Source organism: Ursus americanus, chromosome 13 (genome assembly GCF_024610735.1).
Source record: "Ursus americanus isolate L20-20 chromosome 13, mUrsAme1.1.p, whole genome shotgun sequence".
NCBI lineage: Eukaryota > Metazoa > Chordata > Mammalia > Carnivora > Ursidae > Ursus > Ursus americanus.
In genome coordinates, this window is record NC_142139.1 from 20,458,728 (window position 1) to 20,482,555 (window position 23,828).

The 23,828-nt window shown below is 34.9% G+C and overlaps 1 protein-coding gene across 1 annotated transcript; it reads left to right on the forward strand.

Annotated features, from left to right (window-relative positions):
- Positions 1-1,504: 1,504 nt before the first annotated feature.
- SLC25A31 (solute carrier family 25 member 31) lies at positions 1,505-22,584 on the forward strand. Its single transcript, XM_045799023.2, has 6 exons — positions 1,505-1,857; positions 11,323-11,450; positions 13,969-14,086; positions 16,169-16,323; positions 17,890-18,015; positions 22,123-22,584. The coding sequence occupies exons 1-6, from the start codon at positions 1,614-1,616 to the stop codon at positions 22,321-22,323; spliced, it is 972 nt and encodes a 323-aa protein (XP_045654979.1). The 5' UTR covers positions 1,505-1,613; the 3' UTR covers positions 22,324-22,584.
- Positions 22,585-23,828: the final 1,244 nt, after the last annotated feature.

Genomic DNA, 23,828 nt, shown 5'->3' on the forward strand with positions numbered 1-23,828 from the left:
ATAGGAGGTCATCAAAATTTAAACAAAATTCCCGTTCTGGAATCCTGGCCTAAATATGTGGTTTTGTCCTAGTGACAGGTAGTATTAAAAGTGTAAAAACACACTTAAGATAATAAAAAACTAGAACCTCAAGTTCAAAAACAGAACTCATCTCATGTTTTGTAGATGTGTTTCAACACTGCATGTCCTACAGAGTAAGAGATGATAAAACTGAATCTCTGTTTATTAGAAACCATCAAAGAAGCTATAAAAAGAAATCAGGAATATATTATATGCTACTACAGAAGGATCTCCAGGATGTACAAAGTGAAAAATTGCAAGGTGAAAGAAAACAGAGCAAGACATTATGTGCAGGATAGATGTACATCTGTGTGTGTATTTTTGCCCAGAGTCAGACCTGAATCTGATAAGCTTCCAGATAAATTGTCAAAGTGTGGTATGGGTGTAGATGTCAAGTACAGATGTCACCAAGACCTCTTCTAAGACACCATGAGAAAAACTTTTCTTAATAATACTGAGACCTCTTTGTTTTGCTCTCATTCTCTCAGTGTGCAGTGGAGTTTTCCAGCAGCTACACGGTGTGTGGTATCGCAGTAGAGTGGGGACAAAAGCAGTCGTGTTAATCCAGCTGTCTTCTATTGTCAGGCATTAAAGAGATTTTCAAAAACACAAAACAAGGCTATTCTCTTTTTTTGTTGTTGTTGTTTTGAAAAAGTTACTTTTTATTTAAAATGTTATTTATATCCGGGGTTATTTTAAGTGAATTAATATTTTTAAATTTTCGGTTTCAGTTTCTGAAACAGTATCAATATGTTTAACACAAAAACAGAAGCTTCCTTGTGGTCCTAATTTTTTAAGAGTGAAAAGGGGTCATAAAATAAAAAGGTTATGAAGTACTGTTCTAGAACAGGTCATTGGTTCTCAGCCTTGCACATTAGAATCTCTAAGCCCAAGCATTAGTTAAAACCGCATAGCCCTGTCTTCTTCGGTCAGTCTGGATTGAGAACCACTGCTCCAGATAAAACTACCAATTTAAATAAAATACATTAGAAAGAGGAACATGTTAAATTAAGCTACTGGGGTGCTCTCCACAAAGGCAGACTGAAAACGTGACTAGATAAACAATCTCTGACAAATTAAAGGAGCACAGGTTGCGGCGATTTGTAAAGAGAAAATGGAAAGATAGGCTTCGTAACTAAAACTAAACTTGGCTAACCCACGTGGTTGGCTTACTATTCCGTTCGTTTTAGCTCCTAAATATCCTTATACTGGACTAGCCCTCCCGACTCCCTTCCTGCACCTCTGCGATCCAGTTACCCACGGCTGCAGACCCAGCAGGCAGCAAGGAAAAATTACAACGAGATTTATCAAGACAGCACTCAGCGTGTAGGAGCCACGTGTCGGGAGTCACGTGGCTGGTGCCAGAAGGCGGGAGGCGGTTGGAGGCGCCTGCGCAGCTCCGGGGAACCCGGGCCCTGCACGCTGATATCCCGGCATCCTGAGCGCCGCTTTCCCCGCCAGGACGACGCTGAAGCGGTTTTCCACTTCCCTTCGTCGTCCTTCTCAGGCGTGTTTCCCAGGCTACTGCCTGTTTTTACCTCCATCGTCCTACGATGCAGCGTGAACCTCCGAAGAAGAAGCAAGAGAAGAAGTCGGAAAAGCGGCTCTTTGACCCCTCATCCTTCGGGAAGGACCTGCTGGCAGGCGGGGTCGCAGCGGCTGTGTCCAAGACCGCGGTGGCCCCCATTGAGCGGGTGAAGCTGCTGCTGCAGGTGCAGGCGTCATCCAAGCAGATCAGTGCCGAGGCGCAGTACAAAGGCATGGTGGACTGCCTGGTGCGGATTCCCCGAGAGCAAGGTGCGTACCGGAGGCCACCGTGCCAGTCGTTCCTGTTCTAGGTCAGCTTTCCAGAGAAGGGGGTGGAGCGAGAGGGGATGGACTGCACCACAGCCGCATCTGTCGGTGATGAGTTTCTTCACCGTTGAGAAATCAAGTTTCTTAACCAGTCTTAAGAGGCTAGGCTTCCTAGAGGCGAGAAGGCCTGTTATGTGACCAGTCCTGGGTAGGAGAGACCACCACATCCTCTTTCTCTTAAGTTTCTCCTCAACGTCAGGATTTACACCTTGGTGCACTTGTGCCTGGCTCAGAAGGAAAGTGGTTGACTTCCCAGGATTGAGAGAACTGCTGTTAGGTACTTTGCTGTATGTTAACAGGTGCTTTAAGGTGCTTAAATATTTGTTGAAATAGTACTTTTAAGAGAAGTACTCCAAATATGAAAGCATCGGAGCCTCCCAGTACTCTAGTTCTATTCGGTGAAAAGAGGTTCTGTTTATTCTTGAGAACTACTGAAGACCAGGGCTGAAACTAAAGAGGCATTCACCGCTATACAAATTTGTAGAGGGCCTCCCAAAACTCGGAAAGGCAAATGATACAAGTGAAAATGTGAAAAATCCAAGATGAGCAAAATATCAAAATTTTAAATAAAGACAGTAGTATTTTGCTTCAGCCCTGCCTTAATTAAAATTTTGAGGTTTTTTTCATCGTGGAGGGTTTTTTCCCAGTATTACTGAAATGATTTCAAGGAATAAATAATGAAAGTGCTTTGTTAACCATTAAATACCCTCCTGTTGCAGAATTGCTCCTAAGTTAGCTAAGTGGATGAGAGGATAAATTTGTCAATAATTTTCTATGATTCACCCGTGTAGTTGTATTCAATTGAAAACTCTATATGAACTTAAAAAAGGAAATAGGCCTATTTATTGTGTATTCTGAACAAGACGTGAAGTGGCTTCAACTCCAGTGCCATCCTTTCTTCCACTCCTATGGCTGTGGTTACTATTTAATGAAAAAAGTATTCTCTCCCTAGATATGTAGTTACAACTCCTCTTGAGCTGTTGAGTGTAGTATTTAGGGTGGAGTGTAACTCATTTTTTTTTTTTAAGATTAATTTGAGAGAGAGAGCACAAGCAGAGGGACCAGCAGGCAGAGGGAGAAACAGACTTCCTGCTGAGCCAGGAGCCCGATGTGGGGCTCAATTCCAGGACCCTCAGATTATGAGGTTATAAGATTATGCCTCAGAGCTGAAGGCAGATGCTTAACCTACTGAGCCACCCAGGCTCCCCTGAGTGTTAACTCTTAAAGCATCACCTAAGCTGTAAATTTAGAATGCCCATCTGGGAGCTGAGCTCAGATCTTTCATAGTGCTTCACATTTCTCCATTCGCATTTGTTTTATCAGAGTAAGCTTCCCATTTCCCCCAGAGTTTTTAAAGGAAAAGTGGGAACTACCTCTTCTTGGCTGATATTCTAGGACCTCTTCAGAGAAGTAAAGGACTCTTAGCTAATCTGCTTTAAATACTTAGGTAAAGTTAAATATCCTGGTCTGATTATGCTGATCAGCACTAATTTATTTTATATTTTATGTGTTTTAAATGATATTTAAACCTAAACATATTCAATATGGCTCTTGTAAATTGAGATCATTCTGAATAGTATCCCAGTCCCTGTTTTCTTTACCTTCCAATGAGATGATCATAAACAGAACTTTAAGATGTTTTCTATTCTTACATACAGGGCTTTGTTATGAATACACACATCATGGCATATCCTGTGCTAAGAGATTAGAATTCACAACAGGGATAATATTGCCATCTAGGGGCATTTCTTACAAACTTGTAGGGAATTTTTGTTTAGCACAAAGATAGAAGGGTATAATCCTGAATTGCAATGATGTAAAAGGCAAGAGCCAGGGATGATAAACATCCTGCTGCTGCACATGGCCAGTCCTACATGACAAATACTTACTTGCAACCTGAATGACTTAGTTCTCCCACTGGACACTCTTTTAGCAGTAAAACCTGATTATGATTTTCTAAGCCTAGAACCTAACTCTGATTTAGTTATAAACACAAACTATCTGGGACATAGTTTCCATTCACGCTGATTCTAGAAATGTAGCTACCATGTAAGTAGAGGGAATATTGTACTTTGTTTTGTTAAGAATTGTACTAAGGGGCACCTGGGTGGCTCAGTCTATTGAGTGTCAGACTCTTGATTTTTGCTCAGGTCATGATTTCAGGGCAGTGAGATGGAGCCCCGCCTCAGGCTCTGTGTCTGGGCTCTGCACTGGGTGGGCGTGGAGCCTGCTTAAGATGCTCTCTCTCCCACTTCCTCTGCCCCCACCCCCAAAAAAAAATTGTACTGAGAGTTGTTCACCATTGGGAAAACTCACCAATTCTTCTTGTGATATATGGTCACCACTTAACTATTGCATTCATGATGATTGGACATACATATACACAAATATATTTATTAGGCCCTTTTAAAAGAAATGTTAGTGGTAGCTTAAGTATAACATTCATTATTAAGTAGAAGCAAACATCTGACTATTTTGTCTATGGTGTGTTTATGACTCACCAATTTACTAATTAAAATACCTATTTTATTCAAAATGTCTTTATTTTCTCTTCCTGTATAGTAGAGAGGGAATAGTATGGATTTATAAAAAATTGTTGAAGAGGTCACAGTCTTTGAATTCTATTTCTAGATAGTAAAGGAGGTAGTGTAAAATATTTATTCTGTATAGAAGACTTGAGCCCGGTAAGTTTGAGAATCACTGTGGTAGATCATTCTGGAACTTTACTAGGCAATCAAGTTCTGAAATTGTTATTTTCTGGAATTTACCTTCTGTTGCTTTTTTGAAAATCAAGACACATTCCCATCTCAAGTGTTCTGAAGTTTCTTTTGTGTTTCATGTTTGTTCTAATTTTCTGATAACTTTTCTTTAGGCAACATGAAATGAACCTGAGAGACATGAACTCATTAGGCACAAGCAGATGCTCTCTCACTATCTTCTTACCTTATCTCTGCTTTCTTTCTACCCCAAAGATAAATCTCTTCATTTTAAAGCTCTGAACTTGGCTTTAAACATCTCTTTGGGTACCTTTCATACTTTCTGTAAGCCTTCCTTGGCTTATAAAAACTTCTAGATTTATCTTGGCTGATGCTATTCTTAAAGACTTATTCTATTCTTTAGTTGGTTGTAGGACCTTCCAACTTTGTGTGCATTTAATTTAATGCTCTTTAAACTTTTATTACACAAATAATGCATGTTTATTATAGAAAGTTAGAAAATATAAAGAAGCAGAAAGTAAAACAAATCACTGCTAAAATCACCACAGTTAACATTTTGGTGTCTATGCAGTAATTTTTCACTGGACACAGTATGCATATATGTAAGACTATTTTAAATTAAAATAATTGTTTTATTTAATATATTGGAAACCTAATCTTTTAAAGATCTGATCTATGCAGCTCATTTTTAAGCACCTACCAGAACTCTTTTCTTTTAGGAGTTTCTGGCCATGAGGTTTTTTTATATCTTAAAAACAGTGTTTTGGGGTATGGAAAGAAAATATTAGGCATTCACTTTAAATAAAATGGGAAAATAAGCTTTATGATATTTGGTATATGAGTTGGCACTGGCACCTATGCTTGGGCCAAATGTGAATTATATATCACGGGACACTAAGGTATTCTGAAAAAAGTATGAATTACACAGTGGAGAGGGGATGACAGGCACCCTTCCTCAATTATTATAGAATAAACATAGTTTATGTTTGTTCAGTTGGATTTATAGAGGCAAGAAGACTATTTGAATATTCGAAATTATGAAGAAGACTATTTGAAATATAGATTCATGTATACTGTTCTTAAGAATGAACATTACCCTAATGGTGCCTTGAGATAATAGCAGATGATGGTATGAGAACATCATGATTAGCAAGATATCTAAAAATATTGTTTAATTGTTCAAATGAATGCTAAGTTTACTCTAATTTCTAGCCGGAAGTTTTTCCCAACCACCCAATCTAAATAGCCCTTCCTCATTCCATCTCTATTTTTGTTTTTATAGCCACTTGAAATATTTATTAGTTCATTGTCTGTCTCCCTGGTACCTCTCCCTCAAAATATAAGCTCTATAAGACCAAGAAATTTGTTCCTAATGCTATCCCCAGCAAGTCTGCTATGTACTAGGTACCAAATAAGAGGTTTTTAAATGAAAACTCTTTATTTCATCCTTTAATTTCTATTTTGGGTATATTTTACAAATGTGCATAAGAGAGTAGTATAGTGAAAAAGTATATAGTTTTTTAATGTGTACACATATATATAAATATATATATATATGTATTTGAACGTCATGCTTACATATTTTTCACAGATAGGCATATTGTCAAAACATGTTGTACCCCACCAGTCTAGAATATTTATACCCAGAAATGCTTAGCATTCTCATTCTTGGCAAATAAGTTCACCAGTAAATGGCCCCGTAACTTTTTCTCATTTTCCCATTAGATCTATTTTAATTTTTTTTTTTTTTTAGTTTCAACTTTTTATTTAAATTCCAGTTAGTTAACATACAGTGTGATGTTAGTTTCAGGTGTAGAATTACATACAACACCCAGTGCTCATCACTACAAGTGCCCTCCTTAATACCCATCACCCATTTAAACTATGCCCCCACCCACCTCTCCTCCTCCTCTATATTTAAGAGTCTGTTTTATGGTTTACCTCGTTCTCTCTTCCCCCCCCATATTCATTTGTTTGTTCTATTTTCATTCTTAATTATTTTCTCAGAATTAAGTTCATAATAGTTTTTCTCAGCCTTAGATTTTGAAGAGATTATTTTTTTTCATAGCAATTAAGTAAAAAACTTAGATATTTTGTTATTAACAGAGAAAGACACCACAATCACTATGGTTTTCTCTACCAATTTTGTGAGTATATCTTAGGAAACTGTCCTTTATTCTATATGGACTAGAGAGAGTCAAAATACTCCTACATATGCATCACTCTTTTCCCTTGTTTTATTCTGACCAAAAATACTACTGTTTTTATCCAGAATGGATTTTACTTGCTTTTTTTAAATAGGCTCCTAGACACCTCCAGAATGGATTATACTGACCAAAGAATACTATTGTTTTTACCCAGAGTGGATTTTTATAGAGAGGCAGTAGAGATTCGATAGTTCTAGGTCTGGAGTCAGATTCTGGAATCAAGTCCCAGCCTTTTCCTCACCTTCTGACCTTCAGCAATTTTATTTAACCTCTGTCAGCCTCAATCACCTCAGTTGTATACTGGGTATAGTAATAGTACCTACCCAATATGGTAGTTGTGAGGGTTAAACAAAGTCATACCTGTAAAATATTCAACCATGTGTCTGTTGCAATTAGTGCTCAATAAATTTTAACTCTTTAATCTGTATGTATGCTTTCCTAAATTTACAGACATATATTCCTGATATGCATTTGTAAATGAATATATTTGGGATAAACTTGCATTACACATAGAATAGGTTTTTGTAGTCTGTCTGAGGCAACCTACATAGATACATAGTGTACCTAAAGTATAGTTGAATAAAACCCTGAAACCTGGCCCCCAGAAATAATATTCCTGTAGAAAATACATTCAGAATTTCACCTGGAGGTTCCTTTCTCTTTGCACTCTTAGCAGGGACCTCGAAGCCCCTAAAAGCATGGTATAGCAGTGAGATGCAAAGAAAGGAATAAGAATAAATTTATTAAGGGTGATCTATGGAAAAAGATTAAAATGGGTTTTTTAAAAGATTTATTTGAGAGAGAGAGAGGGAGAGCACAAGCGGCAGTGGGGTGGGGGGAGGCGGTGGGAAGGGCAAAGAGAGAGGGAGATGCAGGCTACCCACTGAGCAGAAAGCCCATCACTGGGCTTTATCCCAAGACCCCGGGATCACAAACTGAGCAGAAGGCAGAGGCTTAACCAACTGAGCCACCCAGACCCCTCAAAAGAGGAGTTCTTAACCTGACTCTGTAGCTTCAGGAAATCCATGAATTCTGTGAAATATATGCAAAAGTATTTTGTGTATGTGAGATTATATTTTTTCAGACATAACCCATTAAAAGCTGTCAGTTTTCCTGTTATATTTCTAGGGATTTATTTATTTCTAGATTTTCATTGAGACATTGACATTTGTTTTGGTGAATTTTTTAGGTTTTTATCATTCAAATGTATTTTTGCTAAAAAGAATATATTCTTCAGCCAACTCTCACAAACCCTTTGACTCATAAATCCAGCACTCTGTCACGGTCTCAGGTTAATTTCCAGATGTTTTTGTCATCAAAATCTTCCCTTATACTTAATTAATTAGCCAAAATTACAAACCTTTATACTGCTCTTATATATGACACTCTTTTTTTTTTTTTAAGATTTATATATTTATTAGAGAGAGAGAGAGAAAGCAAGCTTCCTTGGGGGGGGTGGCGAGGGAGAGAGAAAATCTCAAGCAGACTCCCTGCAGAGCATGGAGCATCTCACAACCCTAAGAATATGACCTAAGCTGAAATCAAGAGTCAGATGCTTAACCGATGGAGCCATCCCCACACCCCTCTATGACACTCTTTTGCGAAATAAATATTGATTCGGACTATAATCATAATTACAGAATTATTACTAATAACTCATAATCTAAGTCCATAATATCTCAGTACAATTCAGCTGAGTAAGCCATTTCCAAAACTACTATTAATATTTAAGAGCTATGTATAAAATGGAAATTCTAATATCATTTTTTTTTAAGATTTTATGTATTTGGCAGTAAGAGAGGGAACACAAGCAGGGGGAGGGGGAGAGGGAGAAGCAGGCTTCCCGCTGAGCAGGGAGCCCAGTGCCAGCTCGATCCCAGGACGATGGGATCATGACCTGAGCCAAAGGCCAACACTTAACGACTGACCCACCTAGGCACCCCTCTAATATCTTTTGATATATGGCACTTTTTCTAGACCTCCTTTATTTTTTAAGGTAATTACTCCCTTTATTTTTTTAAAACAAATTATTTTTTGCAACTTAAATCCCATTTGATCATATTGGCAATTTTCCAGCCAATTTGTTCTTTTTCATCCTTTTAAAATTGACTTTGTCCTCTGCCAGTAACCCATCATTGTGTTACTATAAAACATAGTCTAGAAAATCAAATCATATTCTTCAATATCATTGATGCAATCATATTTCATTCTCTATATTTCTCTTCCGGAGGTCTAACCTCTAAGAAAATACAAATGCGGGGCGCCTGGGTGGCTCAGTCGTTAAGCGTCTGCCTTCGGCTCAGGGCGTGATCCCAGCATTCTGGGATCGAGCCCCACATCAGGCTCCTCTGCTAGGAGCCTGCTTCTTCCTCTCCCACTCCCCCTGCTTGTGTTCCCTCTCTCGCTGGCTGTCTCTTTCTCTGTCAAGTAAATAAATAAAATCTTTAAAAAAAAAAAAAAGGAAAAAAAAAGGAAATACAAATGCTTTCTTAAATGTTTTCATTTACAATGAAGAACTTAAAAATCCCTAAAAATACCTCCAAAAATTAGATTTACCAATCTCCCATAATAATTCAATGTGGCCATAACTAGCAAGAAATATCCCTGTATAATTTGCTTATGTTTCTTATGTTTTTAAGATTTTTATTTTGCTTCCATTGAAGCAAAACAATTGACCTTTCTTAGTATAGAAAATATTCACTTGATTAAAGTATATATGGAAAAGTATTGTAGATAAGGAACTTAATTATTGAACCAGATTGCTTGGGTTTGAATTCCACAACTACAATTTTCTAAGTGAACTTGGGCAAGTTACTTAACTTCCCTCTGCCTTAGAAGTTCTTTTTTACCTCATTCCCTCATCTTTAAAATGGAGAGACTAATAATACCTTCCTCATGGGTGATTATGAGGATTGAATGAATAAGAAGTTCCTAGAATTTAGTATTGTTGTTTTTGTTAATATTGCCTCAAAAGTTTTTTTTATAATAATCAGTTTCCTTTTTAAAAAAGAGCTTTATTTACCACACTTTAATAATTTTAGGACTTTTAAGATTTATTTCTCCAGAAACCCAAACCTGGAATAGAGTTTTGGAGTCCAACACAACAAGACCTGACTAAATCCTGGTTGGCTATTTATTAACCATGTCTGTAGACAATTTTTAAACTTTTAAAGTTTCAGTTTGTGCATGGATAATATAGGTACTATAGAAGAACCTACATCATAAGTATAATGTGGTGATTAAATGAAATATAGTCTTCGGCCAGTGCCTGGAACATATTAAACACTCAGGAAATGGTAGCATTTCCATCCATGTTCCATGTCCTAGTAAAGACTTGAGTACAGAGATTATTTCTTGGCTATTAAATATGCTTCTTAATTATCTTTGTGCAATTGCTTTACATCCAGTTTGGGATTCACCGAAATTCTGTGGTTTTTTTTTTCCACAAAGCAGACTTTATTTAACAAATAAATATAACTTTCAGTTTCTGAGCATCAGCCCAGTCAACTGAGATTATTTTCATTTGAATCTTTATCTTTAGAAGACTGATTCTGGGTATTTTCCAAGCTGGGACTAGACGTATCCTATTCAGAGTAGCCAGATCAAACCATTGGACAATTTGCAATCTAGTAGAAACAACTGTGGCTGCTGAAGAGAGAGCTTATTGTATTCTAGAGCAGCTCGATTATAAAGGTAGCTGAATTATAGGGGTAACACAATGACTGAATTTTAAGGATTGGTCAATCCATGGAGATTTGAAATGGAAAGATTATTGACTTGAAAGTTTTCTCCAGTGTCTCCATCAGGCCTCTGTAGAATGCCTTGAATTGTAAATTGATCCCTTTCTGGCTAGGTCCCAGAAGTTAAATATACTTTAGACTCTTTTTTTTTTTTTTTTTTTTTTTTTTTTTTTTTTTAAAGAGAGGGAGCTGAGGGAAGGGGCAGAGGGAGAGAGAGAATCTTAAGCAGGCTCTTAAGCACAGAACCCCCTACACAGCTCGATCTTACAACCCTGAGATCATGACTTGAGCCAAAATCAAGAGTCAGACACTGAACCGACTGAGCCACCCAGGAGCCCCCACTGTAGACTAAACGCTTTCTCATTCGCATATGTATATATACAAACCAGTTTTGTTCTAACCATAGGAATTGCATATCCTGATTTGTAAATGAGGCTAAGGGTTACTAGCTTCTCTGACAAATATTAGGGAGCTCTGTTTTTCTACTAGTAAAAAGCCTTATATTCAAATGACGATACTTTCCATAGATTTTAAGGTATTTGAGGCTTTTTACTGGAAATTAACAAAATTGGAATGGGGTACATGAAGTTAACACTGCCTTTTTTCTTCAGTGGATTTACATGTAGACTTAATTTTTTCTCATGAGAAAGGGTGTAAGTTTTAGATAACTCAAATAACTAAGTTTGTTAAAACTATAGGAATTTTTTAATAATACAAGTTTATATTTAATGTTTTCTTCTGTAGGTTTTTTCAGTTATTGGCGTGGCAATTTGGCAAATGTTATCCGATATTTTCCAACACAAGCTCTAAATTTTGCTTTTAAGGACAAATACAAACAACTTTTCATGTCTGGAGTTAATAAAGAAAAACAGGTAAGTACATTTTAATATCTACTATTTTCTAAGAAATAGTTGGATTTGCCTTCACCTATGATATTTTATTTGGGGAGGAGGTGCCAAGTGGTAGAAGAAATAATAATTTAAACAAATACATGTTATAATCACTATTCTACTACACTAGGAAAGTTCAAAAAAAGCAATTAACGGATCTATATTCATACATATCTGAGGTAATTAATTTCCTAAAGAAGTACATGGTTTCATTTTTATGACTAAGGCTCCATTTAGCTGAGATGAAAGTGCATAGGAAGATCAAATCAAACAAAACAGAAAAGCAGTAAATTGAAGTTGGAGGATTCTTTTTTTATTGAAAAAGTACTTTCTCTTTTCAAGGTAATTACTCCCTTGATTACAGAATTTCGATTTCAAAATTTCCTGTTTGTATGAACTATATGTCATTTGTTTTGGTTTCTATTTGTTTTGTTGCTTCCATATACATTATACCACCTCTGTTACTCTTAAAGTCTTCCCTTTGCCCTTACAAAGTCTTTCTTCCCCTTTATCTTTTCTCTGTCTCTTCCCCCCCCCCCCCACCAGCCAACCAACCAACTGAGGTGTCCTAGGAGGTTCTTTATAAAAGCAGCTGTCTTTGGAACATTTCTTTGTTGCTGCCTGTTTAAATTTCTTTTCATATCCTTTATTCCCATTTTTTCACAATTTATATTTCATTAACAAATGTTTAATGAGTAATTTGCACTGTCTCTTATGTAGTGGGAGATATAAAGGTAATGAGGAAAATTCTTTAGACTTAGAAGATCTGGATTTTTTTAGCAACAGATCCTAGTGCTCTGTTATTTAGCTGTGTGAGTTTTTTAAAAGTCACCTCAGTGATCCTTAGTTTTCTTATCTGAAAAAAGCTTTTGACGTTTAGATGAGATTACTTGTAAAGTGTTTATCACAGTACTATGCTTTATGGTAGGCACTGGGAAAAATATTCCTGTATTTTTTAGCTGACAACTGTAATAATTGCAACTTTTCTTGACTCAGAACCTTCATCAGAGGTCCCCAAGATCACCTTCATGTTGAGTGATTCACTAGGACTCAAAGAAGTCAGAAAAACTACTACACTCACGGTTTTTACAGCAAAAAAGCTATATATTAAAATCAGCAAAGGGAAAAAGCACATAGGGACAGAGTCCCGGAGAAACTAGATGCACGCTTCTAGTTATGTTCTCCTAGTAGAGTCACATGGATAGCACTTAATTCTCCCAGCAGTGATGTGTGAGAATACATATGATGTGTTACCAAACAGAGTTGCTCACTTGAACATTGGTGTCCAGGATTCTTTTGGGAGTTAGTTACGTAGGCATGGAATGTGACTGTCCTTAGCTACTCAGACTCCAGCCACTGCCCCCTAACCTAGAGATCAAACTATACAAATAGTTACAAATTGAAAGTAGAAAGTGATTATAAATACTTTATTTAAATGAGAATCTGGAACATGTTGACATATTTTACATATTGGTCACAGGATTCACCTTTAATTCTCTGGGAGCTGAAGTATTTATGGACAGAGATCATTATATACAGTTTTGGGTAGGTTTAGAGATCAGAGGTTTCATAGAAGAAGTAGAATTTGAATTAGAGTATAAATCAGTAACTTTTTGTTTAAAAAAAATAGGAAAGTCCTTTTAGGCCAAGAGAAAATTGAGAGTTCCAAAGCTATCTGAGACTTAAAACTATTGTTAGAAATAAAAGCCAGAGAATAAAGCAAGAAACTAAACTTGACTAGAATATTATTCATTTTAATGTGTTTTAAATGGTTACAGTGGCCTCATACCCTAGATTTTCTATAACCACTCCAATTCAAATATTCCTTTCTTCTCCAGTAAGCTCTAGATGTTGAAAAGCAGTTTATTGGACCTAAGCAGGGCACATTTTAAATATTTATCAGAAAGAACCTCAACAGTCCATGTGAGGTTCGTGAGTAAGGCCTAACTTACATGCTGCTCAACTATATTATAATTTATTTCTGCCAATTTTCATGTCAGCAGTTGAAAATAATATATTTTTGAGCTGTTAAATTTTGAGCTGTTTAAATATCTACTAAAATTGCAAAGTGAACTTATGGCATTATGAAGTATTATTGCCCCCTATACCAAAAAAAGGGTACAACTAGAGCCTCTATAGATGCCTGACATTTTAACCATAACTAACACGAGTATAAACAAAAAAATTGTATAGTCTAAAGAGATGATTATCATATGTGGCCTCATTTGCTAATTTGGGCTACTTTTGCTGGAGGCAATTAAAATATCTTGGAATTTCTGTATATAGCATTTAAACTGTATCTCCCAGACTGCCTGGAAAGAAACAAAGGCTTCATGGACATAAGGGAAATATTTTGGATAATATGATACACATTTTTATAGTAAAGTATAGCTTACTTTATAAAAGCAGTTTGTAAACCTGGCTTTTTAACCTTTATAAAAATAAGAATTTTAAACAGATTCTATAGTTTAATAACCACTTTGTAATTAATATGTTTCAGTTCTGGAGGTGGTTTTTGGCAAACCTGGCTTCTGGTGGAGCTGCTGGAGCAACATCCTTATGTGTAGTTTATCCGCTAGACTTTGCCCGAACCCGATTAGGTGCTGATATTGGAAAAGGTAGAGGATTTTCAAAAATACTAACTCTCCCTTCCTTGTGTTTTGAATGAAGTATTATTTATTGTAGAGTTATGCTATAAAGACAGCATGGAATATTCTAAAAACCTTACCCTCAACCAAATGGTAGAGGCATTGGGCCTAAAGATTACTACTTTTTTCTTTTCCCTCAAAAGAAGAAAGAGGAAGGCCAACACTGCAGTAACAAAAGAGCAAATACAAAGACTTCTTGTAACTTACTTGCAGTTTTTTCCTAGAGAGCTACCTCTTCTATCCCTCCATGAATTTATTCCTGTTTCAACTATGGCTGCTCTCTAGGTTACGTACACCGCTCTCATCCCAGAGATTCCCTTTGCCTCTCTCTTTACTTACTTTATTTATCACATCTTCCTGTGTTTTTGTTCTATTCTTGTTTTGGTAGATTATGTTCTTTAATAGCTTTCTGAACTTTTTGAGAAGAGTGGATAGGAGACATATTGAGATCTGTCTAAAAATATCTCTGTCTTACCCTTTTACCTAATATTTGGCCAGTTGTAAATTTCTACTTTAAAGTTACTTTGTTTCACGATTTTGAAAGCACTTCTCTGGATTCTTGTTTCTAATATTGCTCTTAAGAAACTGATCTCCTAACTGCTAATCCTTTTGTATGTGACTTTTTTTTTCTTTTAATTACCTTATGTCCCTGATGATCTTGACATTTTACCTAGTTTATAAAACCAAAAAAATGTATCTTTGTGTGAGGCTTTTTTCATCAATTGTGGAAGTAACTCAGTTGGCCCCTTTCAGTCTAGAGCCTTGTGTTCGGTTCTGAGTATGGCCGAGGAGTAAGTCACTTGGCCGCTCAAGGATGAGGCTTTGAGCATCCAGATGCTACTTTGCTTTCACCATAAGAGCAATACTTAGTTCCTCTAATTTATAAGTCTTTCTGAGGTTATTGGGGTAAAACGGCTTGCTTTTCTCTCTGCAAGAATGTAGGTTTCAGCTTTTTCTGCTCTGAGTGAGTTACCACTCCTCCAACTCCTTTCCATCTTGCTAAAAATTTTGGATTTCATTCTCTGCCTTGTACTGTTCTTACCTATATGGCTTTAAACCTGTTTTGTTCTTTTATTATCATTTTAGTAGAATTTCTTAAGAAAACAGAGATTTATTCAACAAATACTTATTAATTGCCTGCTGGGACCCAGGCTCTGCCTCAGATATAAGATGAGAGACATACACATAGACACCCCATATAAAACGTGGAGCTCATGGCTCATGTACCTTATAGTCTAGGGGAAGACACAAGTAATAAAGAAATGAATGACCAAAATACACTGCCATTTAGCAATAAATGACATGAAAAAATATTTAGGAGCAGGGAGTGACATCAATTTTAGATAAGTGATTAGAGAAAATGCATCAGAAGGGATAGCGGTTTGAGCAAAGACGAAAATAATGAATTCCATCTAACATGTTTAACTGGCAGTTCAAATTTTCTCGTTATTGTTAAGAAAGTGACAAAAACTCCTGTATCTTGTTTTTAGTTTCATTCTATAGTTTTCTTTTCTCTCAGAATTGGAAGAATTTAGTTCATTTTGAAGATTATATTCTATATACAATATTTTAAAAATATTGTCAAGGAGTTCTAGGTGAAGGGAAATAAAATCGAAACCAGCAAACACTAGAAAAATATGATAACTCATCTAAAGTGTTAATGATTCTTAAAGTTGCTAGTTTTTAACTTGGTCCTTTTACTGTATCTGTCTTTCTGCCTTTCAACTGAAGCAAGTCATAGAATTTTTCATTCCCAAATATTTTCTGAACCCCAATTAGTAGCTTCTGGTAATTTTATTGAAATGTTTTAAGCCAGTCACATTGCTTGAATTAGATTGTTTTTATAAGAGATTGATATTTTCAGTTAAAATCTATTGTGAAACTTTAATTCTCTTTAAAGAAATGGGAGGATTTTGATTTGTGTCCTTTTTTATTAGAAAAATTTCTAAATGGCAGTTTCAGATATTTAAATCTGTAAGATTAATTTACTTTGATTAAAGTGTTTATCTGATATATAATGTTGCTAATACATTTTAAATGGCTTTATTTTAGGTCCTGAAGAGCGACAATTCAAGGGTTTAGGTGACTGTATTATAAAAATAGCAAAATCAGACGGAATTGTTGGTTTGTACCAAGGGTTTGGTGTTTCAGTTCAGGGTATCATTGTGTACCGAGCCTCCTATTTTGGAGCATATGACACAGTTAAGGTAATTTGGGGCTTTAACTGGTATATATTAAATACATAGCTTGTTTCTTTTTATTGTTTTAATTAGTAGTTTGTTCAGCAGATATGAACTTTTGCCTTTAATTATAGAACTCAAAATAAATGATGAAATAAGAGACATTATAGAATCCTGTTTAATCATGACTTTGCCATAACCTTATTGAATTATAACTGTATTATGGATCTGACTTTAGATATAAAGCATAAACCCAAACATTAAGTTTTTGTGCTGTTTGCAACTGAAAGACTCACTATACATCATGTTGCAAATAGAAAACATGCTAATTAGGCTTACATCATCAAATCAAATCTTTAGCATATAGAAAGGCATCTTCTAACAGTTTTTCTGGTATTACATTCACTTTATTATCACTTTCTTACATGCAGATAATCAGCTTACTATCTCATCATTTTAGAAAGTAGGCAAAGCATGACTAATTAGTAAAATGTAATAAATGATACTACAGCTCAGTTATCTTTTGGGTACTCTTAGATTCTATATTGTATTCTCCAGGTTGTTCTGCAATTTGCCTTTTAATTTCAGATTTTAACAGCATTTCCATAAAGTAAGAAAGAGGAAGATTGTTATAATGGCTGCCATATTTTGAGTTATTACTTAGTTCTAGGACCTTTGTTAAGTACTTCCTTGCAGTATCCTAGGATAGCTTTTAATATCCCCATATTAAAGCAACCTAGGAATAGTTAAGTAATTTGTGTTAAGTGGTAAACAAAAATCTCATGCTCTCAGTTAGGATAGGATAGCTTTTAATATCCCCATATTAAAGCAACCTAGGAATAGTTAAGTAATTTGTGTTAAGTGGTAAACAAAAATCTCATGCTCTCAGTTACTTCCAAAAGGAAGCAGTGAAATTAATATCAGTGTTACTTACTAAATAAGATAAAAACTTGAGGGAAATATTATATGTTTTATATATTGTCTCTACCTTCCCTCATTAGTATAAATGTAATTGAAGGTCATTTTTATTGTGGTCTGGACATGTTACTTTTAGTTCCTTTTGTGTTTTTTTAGACAGATTTAAGTTAATGCAAATTAAGAAGTTTTAATGTATGTTTATTTAGTCATGGAAAATTTTATGTATGCTCTCCCTCTGTTTTCCTCTATTATCCTCCATAGTAGTTATGAAATTTAAGAGTGTTTCTTCACTAGCTTAGAGCTTTAAAGATGCTTATCAAATAACTGTTGATAATAAGATCAGGCATTAATTTTTTTAACTCTGTGAAGAAGAGCTAAGAACTTTTTTGGTCACTGACAGCTATCTCCCCTAGTGTTTGCCATTAATAAAAAATCTCTGGTAATAGCAAGTATGCTTTCTTTTTTCAGATATGCTTTTAAAGTAAAGCTATGTGTGGCATATTTCTTTCTTATTGATCTGATATTATTTTATATCTTTCCACATTAAAACCAACTGTGTTTTATTGCATTTTAAGTATAATTGAACACTTTTCATTATAGGAGTTATCATTTGACTTAAAAATTTAAGATATTTTGGAAATTTAGGTCGTTTCTTGACATGTTTTTCTTTTCTAGGGCTTATTACCCAAACCAAAGGAAACCCCATTTCTTGTCTCCTTTTTCATTGCTCAAGTTGTGACCACATGCTCTGGAATTCTTTCTTATCCCTTTGACACAGTTAGAAGACGCATGATGATGCAGGTATCTTATATTATTATTTGTGAGTTTAATTGAATTTTCCAATATCTTTGATATTTAAGTATAATTTATTCAAATTTTAGAGAAATTTTGGCTGAAAGGCAAGTCATCTGTTTTACTTACAATAATAAATACATGATGTGCTCTGTCTTATATCCTTTCCCATCCCAAAACAGCCATCATCCAGCAAAAGTTTCTTCCTCTTCTGTTATCAGAATAGAAATGCCTTCCACTCCTGTAACATATTGTTTGAAAACTGAAGGGGGGTGGCAGGGATTGGGTGAGTATGTCTATCCTAAATGAATATTAGGCTAAGTAGAATAAACTGTGTTACAAGCCACTGACATATGTCATTATTTGTTGTAGTATATTTTAATAAAAGTAAGTAATTTTTAACTCCAAGGATGAAAACTTGTTTAAAATTATATAAATCTCCATGGCACCTGGGTGGCACAGTTGGTTAAGTGTCTGACTCTTTGTTTCTGCTCAGGTCATGATCTCAGGGTTGTGAGCTTGAGCTCTGTGTTGGGCTTACGTCTCTCCTTTCTCCCTCTGCCCCTCCTCCCTGCTCTCTCTCTCTCTGGCAAATAAATAAATAAAATCTTTCAAAATAAACAAACATAAATCTCCAAATCAAAATTTTGGTACATTCAGTCTTCATTGATGTTACTTGTTATATTCATTTATTCAGCAAATATTTGAGTGCTTAATCTATGCTAAGTTATGGCAACACAAAATAAGGTAGAATCTGCTTCCAAATTCATAGCATAGCATTGAATGCATACAGTTAATGGTTTAAATGGAAATGTGCATAGGTTCCAGAAATGCAATAGAAGAAGGATACCTAAATGCTTAAAGTGATCAAATGTGGCCCCTTGGAGAGCTAAATCTCTGTAAATAGATTTTTTTCTCTGGACAGTGAGAGAACGTTCTAAGCAGAGGGGAAAAAACATACATAGAGGTATGGCTTGAGTGGTAGTTCAGTATACCTAGATGATAGGTTTCATGAGGGCAATTGAAAATAATGAGGCCAGAAAGCTAGAATAGTAATATAATGCTTATTGTGTTCCAGATATTGTCCTAAGCATTTTGCACTTTAACTCATTTAATTCTCAAAACAAAGCTGTGAGGTATAGTTACTATCATTATCCTCAACCTCATTTTATGTCTACAAATTGGTCCTGGGAGAGCCCTGTAGGCCACCTGAAAAGGTAAAGCATACCTATTATTATTTCACTCGTAGACTATTTTTAAAGTTACTCCTTTTACATGTGTGTTTCCTCTTGATCTATATCTAGCTCTAGTCTAATACATTGAAAAACATTTTTAAATGGAAAATTAATTTGCATACAGACTGTGGATTTAGGTAAATGGTACTGTATTGATATACATTTTCTGATTTTGCTAACTACTTTGGGTTTGCAAGAAAATTTTCTTATTTTTAGAAAATGCACATGGAAGTGTTTAAAGATAAGGAACATGATAATCTGCAACTTACAATCAAAATAATTCAGAAAAAAAATTGGGAGTGTATGGGGTTTTAGATATATGTGTGTATTGCTAGGACTGCCATAACAAAGCATCAGAGACTGGGTGGCTTCAGCAACAGAAATTTTTTTCTCACAGTTCTGGAGGCTAGAAATCTGAGTCAGGGTGTCCAGCAGGGTTGATTTCTTCTGATGGCTTTTCTCCTTGGCTTGTAGATAGCTGTCTTTTTCCTTGTCCTTCTCCCACGGTCCTTTTTCTGTTTCTCTTCTTATAAAGATAGCCAAATTGGATTAGGGCCTACCCTAACAAGCTCATTTAATCTTAATTACCTTTATAAAGACCCTGTCTGATGAATGGATAAAGAAGATGTGTGTGTGTGTATATATATATATATATATATATATATACACACACACACACACACAATGGAATATAATGCAATCATCAAAAAAATGAAATCTTGCCATTTGCAACGATGTGGATGGAACTAGAGGGTATTTTGCTAAGTGAAAGAAGTCAATCAGAGAAAGACAATGATCATATGATCTCACTGATATTTATGAGAATTTAAGAAACAAGGCAGAGGATCATAATGGAAGAGAGGGAAAAATGAAACTAGATGAAACCAGAGAGGGAGACAAACCATAAGAGACACTTAATCACAGGAAACAAACTGAGGGTTGCTGGAGGGGAGGGGGGTGCAGGGATAGGGTAACTGGGTGATGGACGTTGGGGAGGGTATGTGTTGTAATGAATACTGGGTATTATGTAAGACTGATGAATCACAGACCTGTACCCCTGAAACAAATAAAACATCATAAATACATACATACGTACATACACACCCTGTCTCCAAATATAGTAACATTCTGAGGTACTGGGGATTGGGACTTCAATATATGAATTCTGGGGGGACACAGTGCAAACCCATAATAGTACTTTAATTTTTGTATTTTCATTTTATATCCAACAACTTTGTTAAACCCTATTACAAACGCTAATCTATATGTACACTCTGAAGTTGTGTGGGTTTTTTTTTTTTTTTTACACAGAAAGGTATATAATCTGTGAATAATACTAGGTTTCTTTCCCTTTCCTATCAGTTCTTATACCTTTTATTTCCTTTTCTTGCCTCAGCACTGGCTGAGACCTCTGATTCAGTGTTGTATTAAAGAAGTAAAAACTGGCAACCTTTTTTGCTAATCTTATAGGAATGACTTCAAAGTTACATAAATTAATGTTAGCCGTGGGGTTTTTATAGTTAATCCTTTATCATATTATGGCTGTTCCTTTCTGTTTTGGGTTACAACAGTTTTTAATCATGAATGGTGGTCATGTTTTTTCTCTATCTGTTGAGATGATTTCATTTTTCTTTTTTCATATGTTAACATATTACATTAAGCTGTCTTCCAGAGCTAAACCAACCGTGTATGTCTAGTATGAACGCAGCTTAGTCATTATGTATTGTATTTTATGTTTTTAGCTGAGTTTGATTTGCTAGTTTTTGTTCAGGGGTTTTGCATTGTTTCAGTGACTTTTGGTTTGTAATTTTTCCTTCCTGAATTGTCTTAGTCTAATTTAGGTATCAAGGTTATGTAAGCCTTGTAAAATATATGGGGGAATCTTCTGCTTTTTCTCTTCTTTAGAAAAACTTCTGTAAGATTGGAATTAAATGTTCATTGAATATTTAGTAGGACTCACATATAAAGCCATCTGGACACATGGTTTTCTATAAAAGATTTTTCAACAACTGATTAGATTGCTTTAGTGAATTTCATATATTATTCTAATGTTTTATTTTTTATTCTGTTGGTAAATTATACTTTTTTAGGAATTTTTCCATTTCTTCTAAGTTTTCAAAATAGGTATCATGAAGTTGTTTGTAATATCCCCTTGCTTTTTCTTAATCTCTGAATCATCTGCAGTGATGATTAATACCTTTGATGTTTCTAATAATTTGGGGGCCTTTTCTTGTTTTTCCTCAAACAGTGTTTCTAGGAATTTGTCAGTAAAGTATTTCAAATAACTAACTTTGACTTTGTATGCTTTCTGTTGTATTTATTTTCTACTTCTTAATTCCATAATTTCTTCTGGCTACTTTCTTATTTCTACTTTTTTTAGGTTTATTCCTTTTCTAAAAATGTTTAGGTTGCTCATTAATTTTCAGCTTTTCCTTTCTAATATTTCAAAGTCATTAATTTCCTTATAAGTTACCACTCAAGTTGCATCTTACAAATTTAGTTAAGGAGTTTCATGGTTATTATTAGGTTTTAAATATCTTCTAAGACGTGTTTTTCTTAATATCCAAACAGTTGATAGTTTTCTAGTTATCTTTTTTGCTGTCAGTTTCTCACTTAATTGCAATGTAGTGAGAGGGTAAATCATAGTATGTGATGACCATCTTTTGAAATTTGTTAAACCTAATATATGATCAGTTTTCAAGTGGGCCAGAGAAGTATGAGTATTCTTCAACCACGAGGTACAATATTCAATATATGCCTATTAATGCAACATACTTATTCAACACAGTATTAATTTTATCTGTCCTTAGTGCTGAAAAAAATCTATCTTAGAATGAAAGATATTAAAATAATGACAAACTATTTGTCTTCCTTTGTATAGAGTGGTGAGGCTGAACGGCAATATAAAGGAACTTTAGACTGCTTTGTGAAGATATACCAACATGAGGGAATCAATGCCTTTTTTCGTGGTGCCTTCTCCAATATCCTTCGTGGTACAGGGGGTGCTTTGGTGTTGGTACTATATGATAAAATTAAAGAATTCCTTAATATTGATATTGGAGGTAGTTCATCAGGAGATTAAATTAAGAAATGTATTTAACTTGTTAAACATACGAATTATATAGCTGCCATTTGTATACAATTTGATAGAGTGTTATTACTGTCAGTATTTTTTGGAATCCTAATTCTGTAATAAAGCATATGCTTTTTCAAGGATTTTAAATGCTAAAAATCAGATAAATGTGGGTTTCTTTCCCATTTGGACTCAAACTTACTTTAATGAGACATTTGACTTAGAAGTAGTATGTGTTATTTCTATTAGTTTAAAATCCTTTTCTTTTGTGATGGAAAATTAAAATGTATAATACTAAATCTAAGAAATGAAAGTATATTCTTTTTAAATGCTATTCTTTTAATATAACTGCCTTCTCATCTTTTAAAATCATATGATATGACAAATAATTTCTTAAAAGCTTATCAGGAGATGTCATCATATTTATGGGCAGAAGTAAACTTTCTTCTACAACATCTCTATGAAGACAGCTCAGATATTACTATGTATAGTTTATGTTATCATATACCTGTTATAAGCACAGATTCTAGATCTGATCATAAAAAATTGATGACTTTATAACACTATAAACATGTAGATGGAAAAGATGTAGAATGGTGTGTCTGCTTTTATTTTTAAAATAAATAAAATCTGGCTAATGTGAATATATCTTGGAACAAAAAAATATACCTTTGAAAATTAGTTTGTGTACTCTGTATTGATAATAAAGTTTAAAACTGTTGTATATGAGCTTTTTTTCCTTGATTCTAACTTCATTAATAAGCAGAAACTAAAAAAATTTTTGTCATACTTTGGAACTGACTTAAAGACAGAAAACAGGGTTTCCAAGGTTTTATACAAGAGTTTGTCTTGTTTTTCAGAAATGTTGTAGAAGATAGTACATTTGAAATCCCCAAGATTTTAACATTTTAGCAGGTAAAGGAACGTTAAGCTAGAGGGGTAAACTATACAGAGATTTTGGAGGCTGTGAAGGAGCAGAAATGGAGTAGGTGAACTTCCTGGTGCACAGTGGCAAAAGTACATTTTAAGGCAAATAATCCAAACTATACTTTTTAATATATTAGTGTTATCATGAGGGAAAAAAATTAACTCTTGAAAATTCTCAGCATGATTTTTTGCAGTGGTCAACATAATACAGAAAGTTACAGAAACAAAATAAAAAATAATTTCCTTTCCTTCTATACTATAGTTAGTTGTATTTGCCATAAGAAAAGGAGGATATATTTGCCCACAGAAAAACAATTAAAATAATAGTCTCCTATATAAAGATTAACTAAGAGGGGCACCTGGGTGGCTCAGTCATTAAGCGTCTGCCTTCAGCTCAGGGCGTGATGGCAGGGTCCTGGAATCGAGTCCCGCATCAGGCTCCCTGCTCTGCTGTGAGCCTACTTCTTCCTCTCCCACTCCCTCTGCTTGTGTTCCCTCTCTCACTGGCTGTCTCTCTGTCAAATAAATAAATAAAATCTTAAAAAAAAAAGATTAAGAAAATGTAAAAGTTTTCAATTTGTACTGAG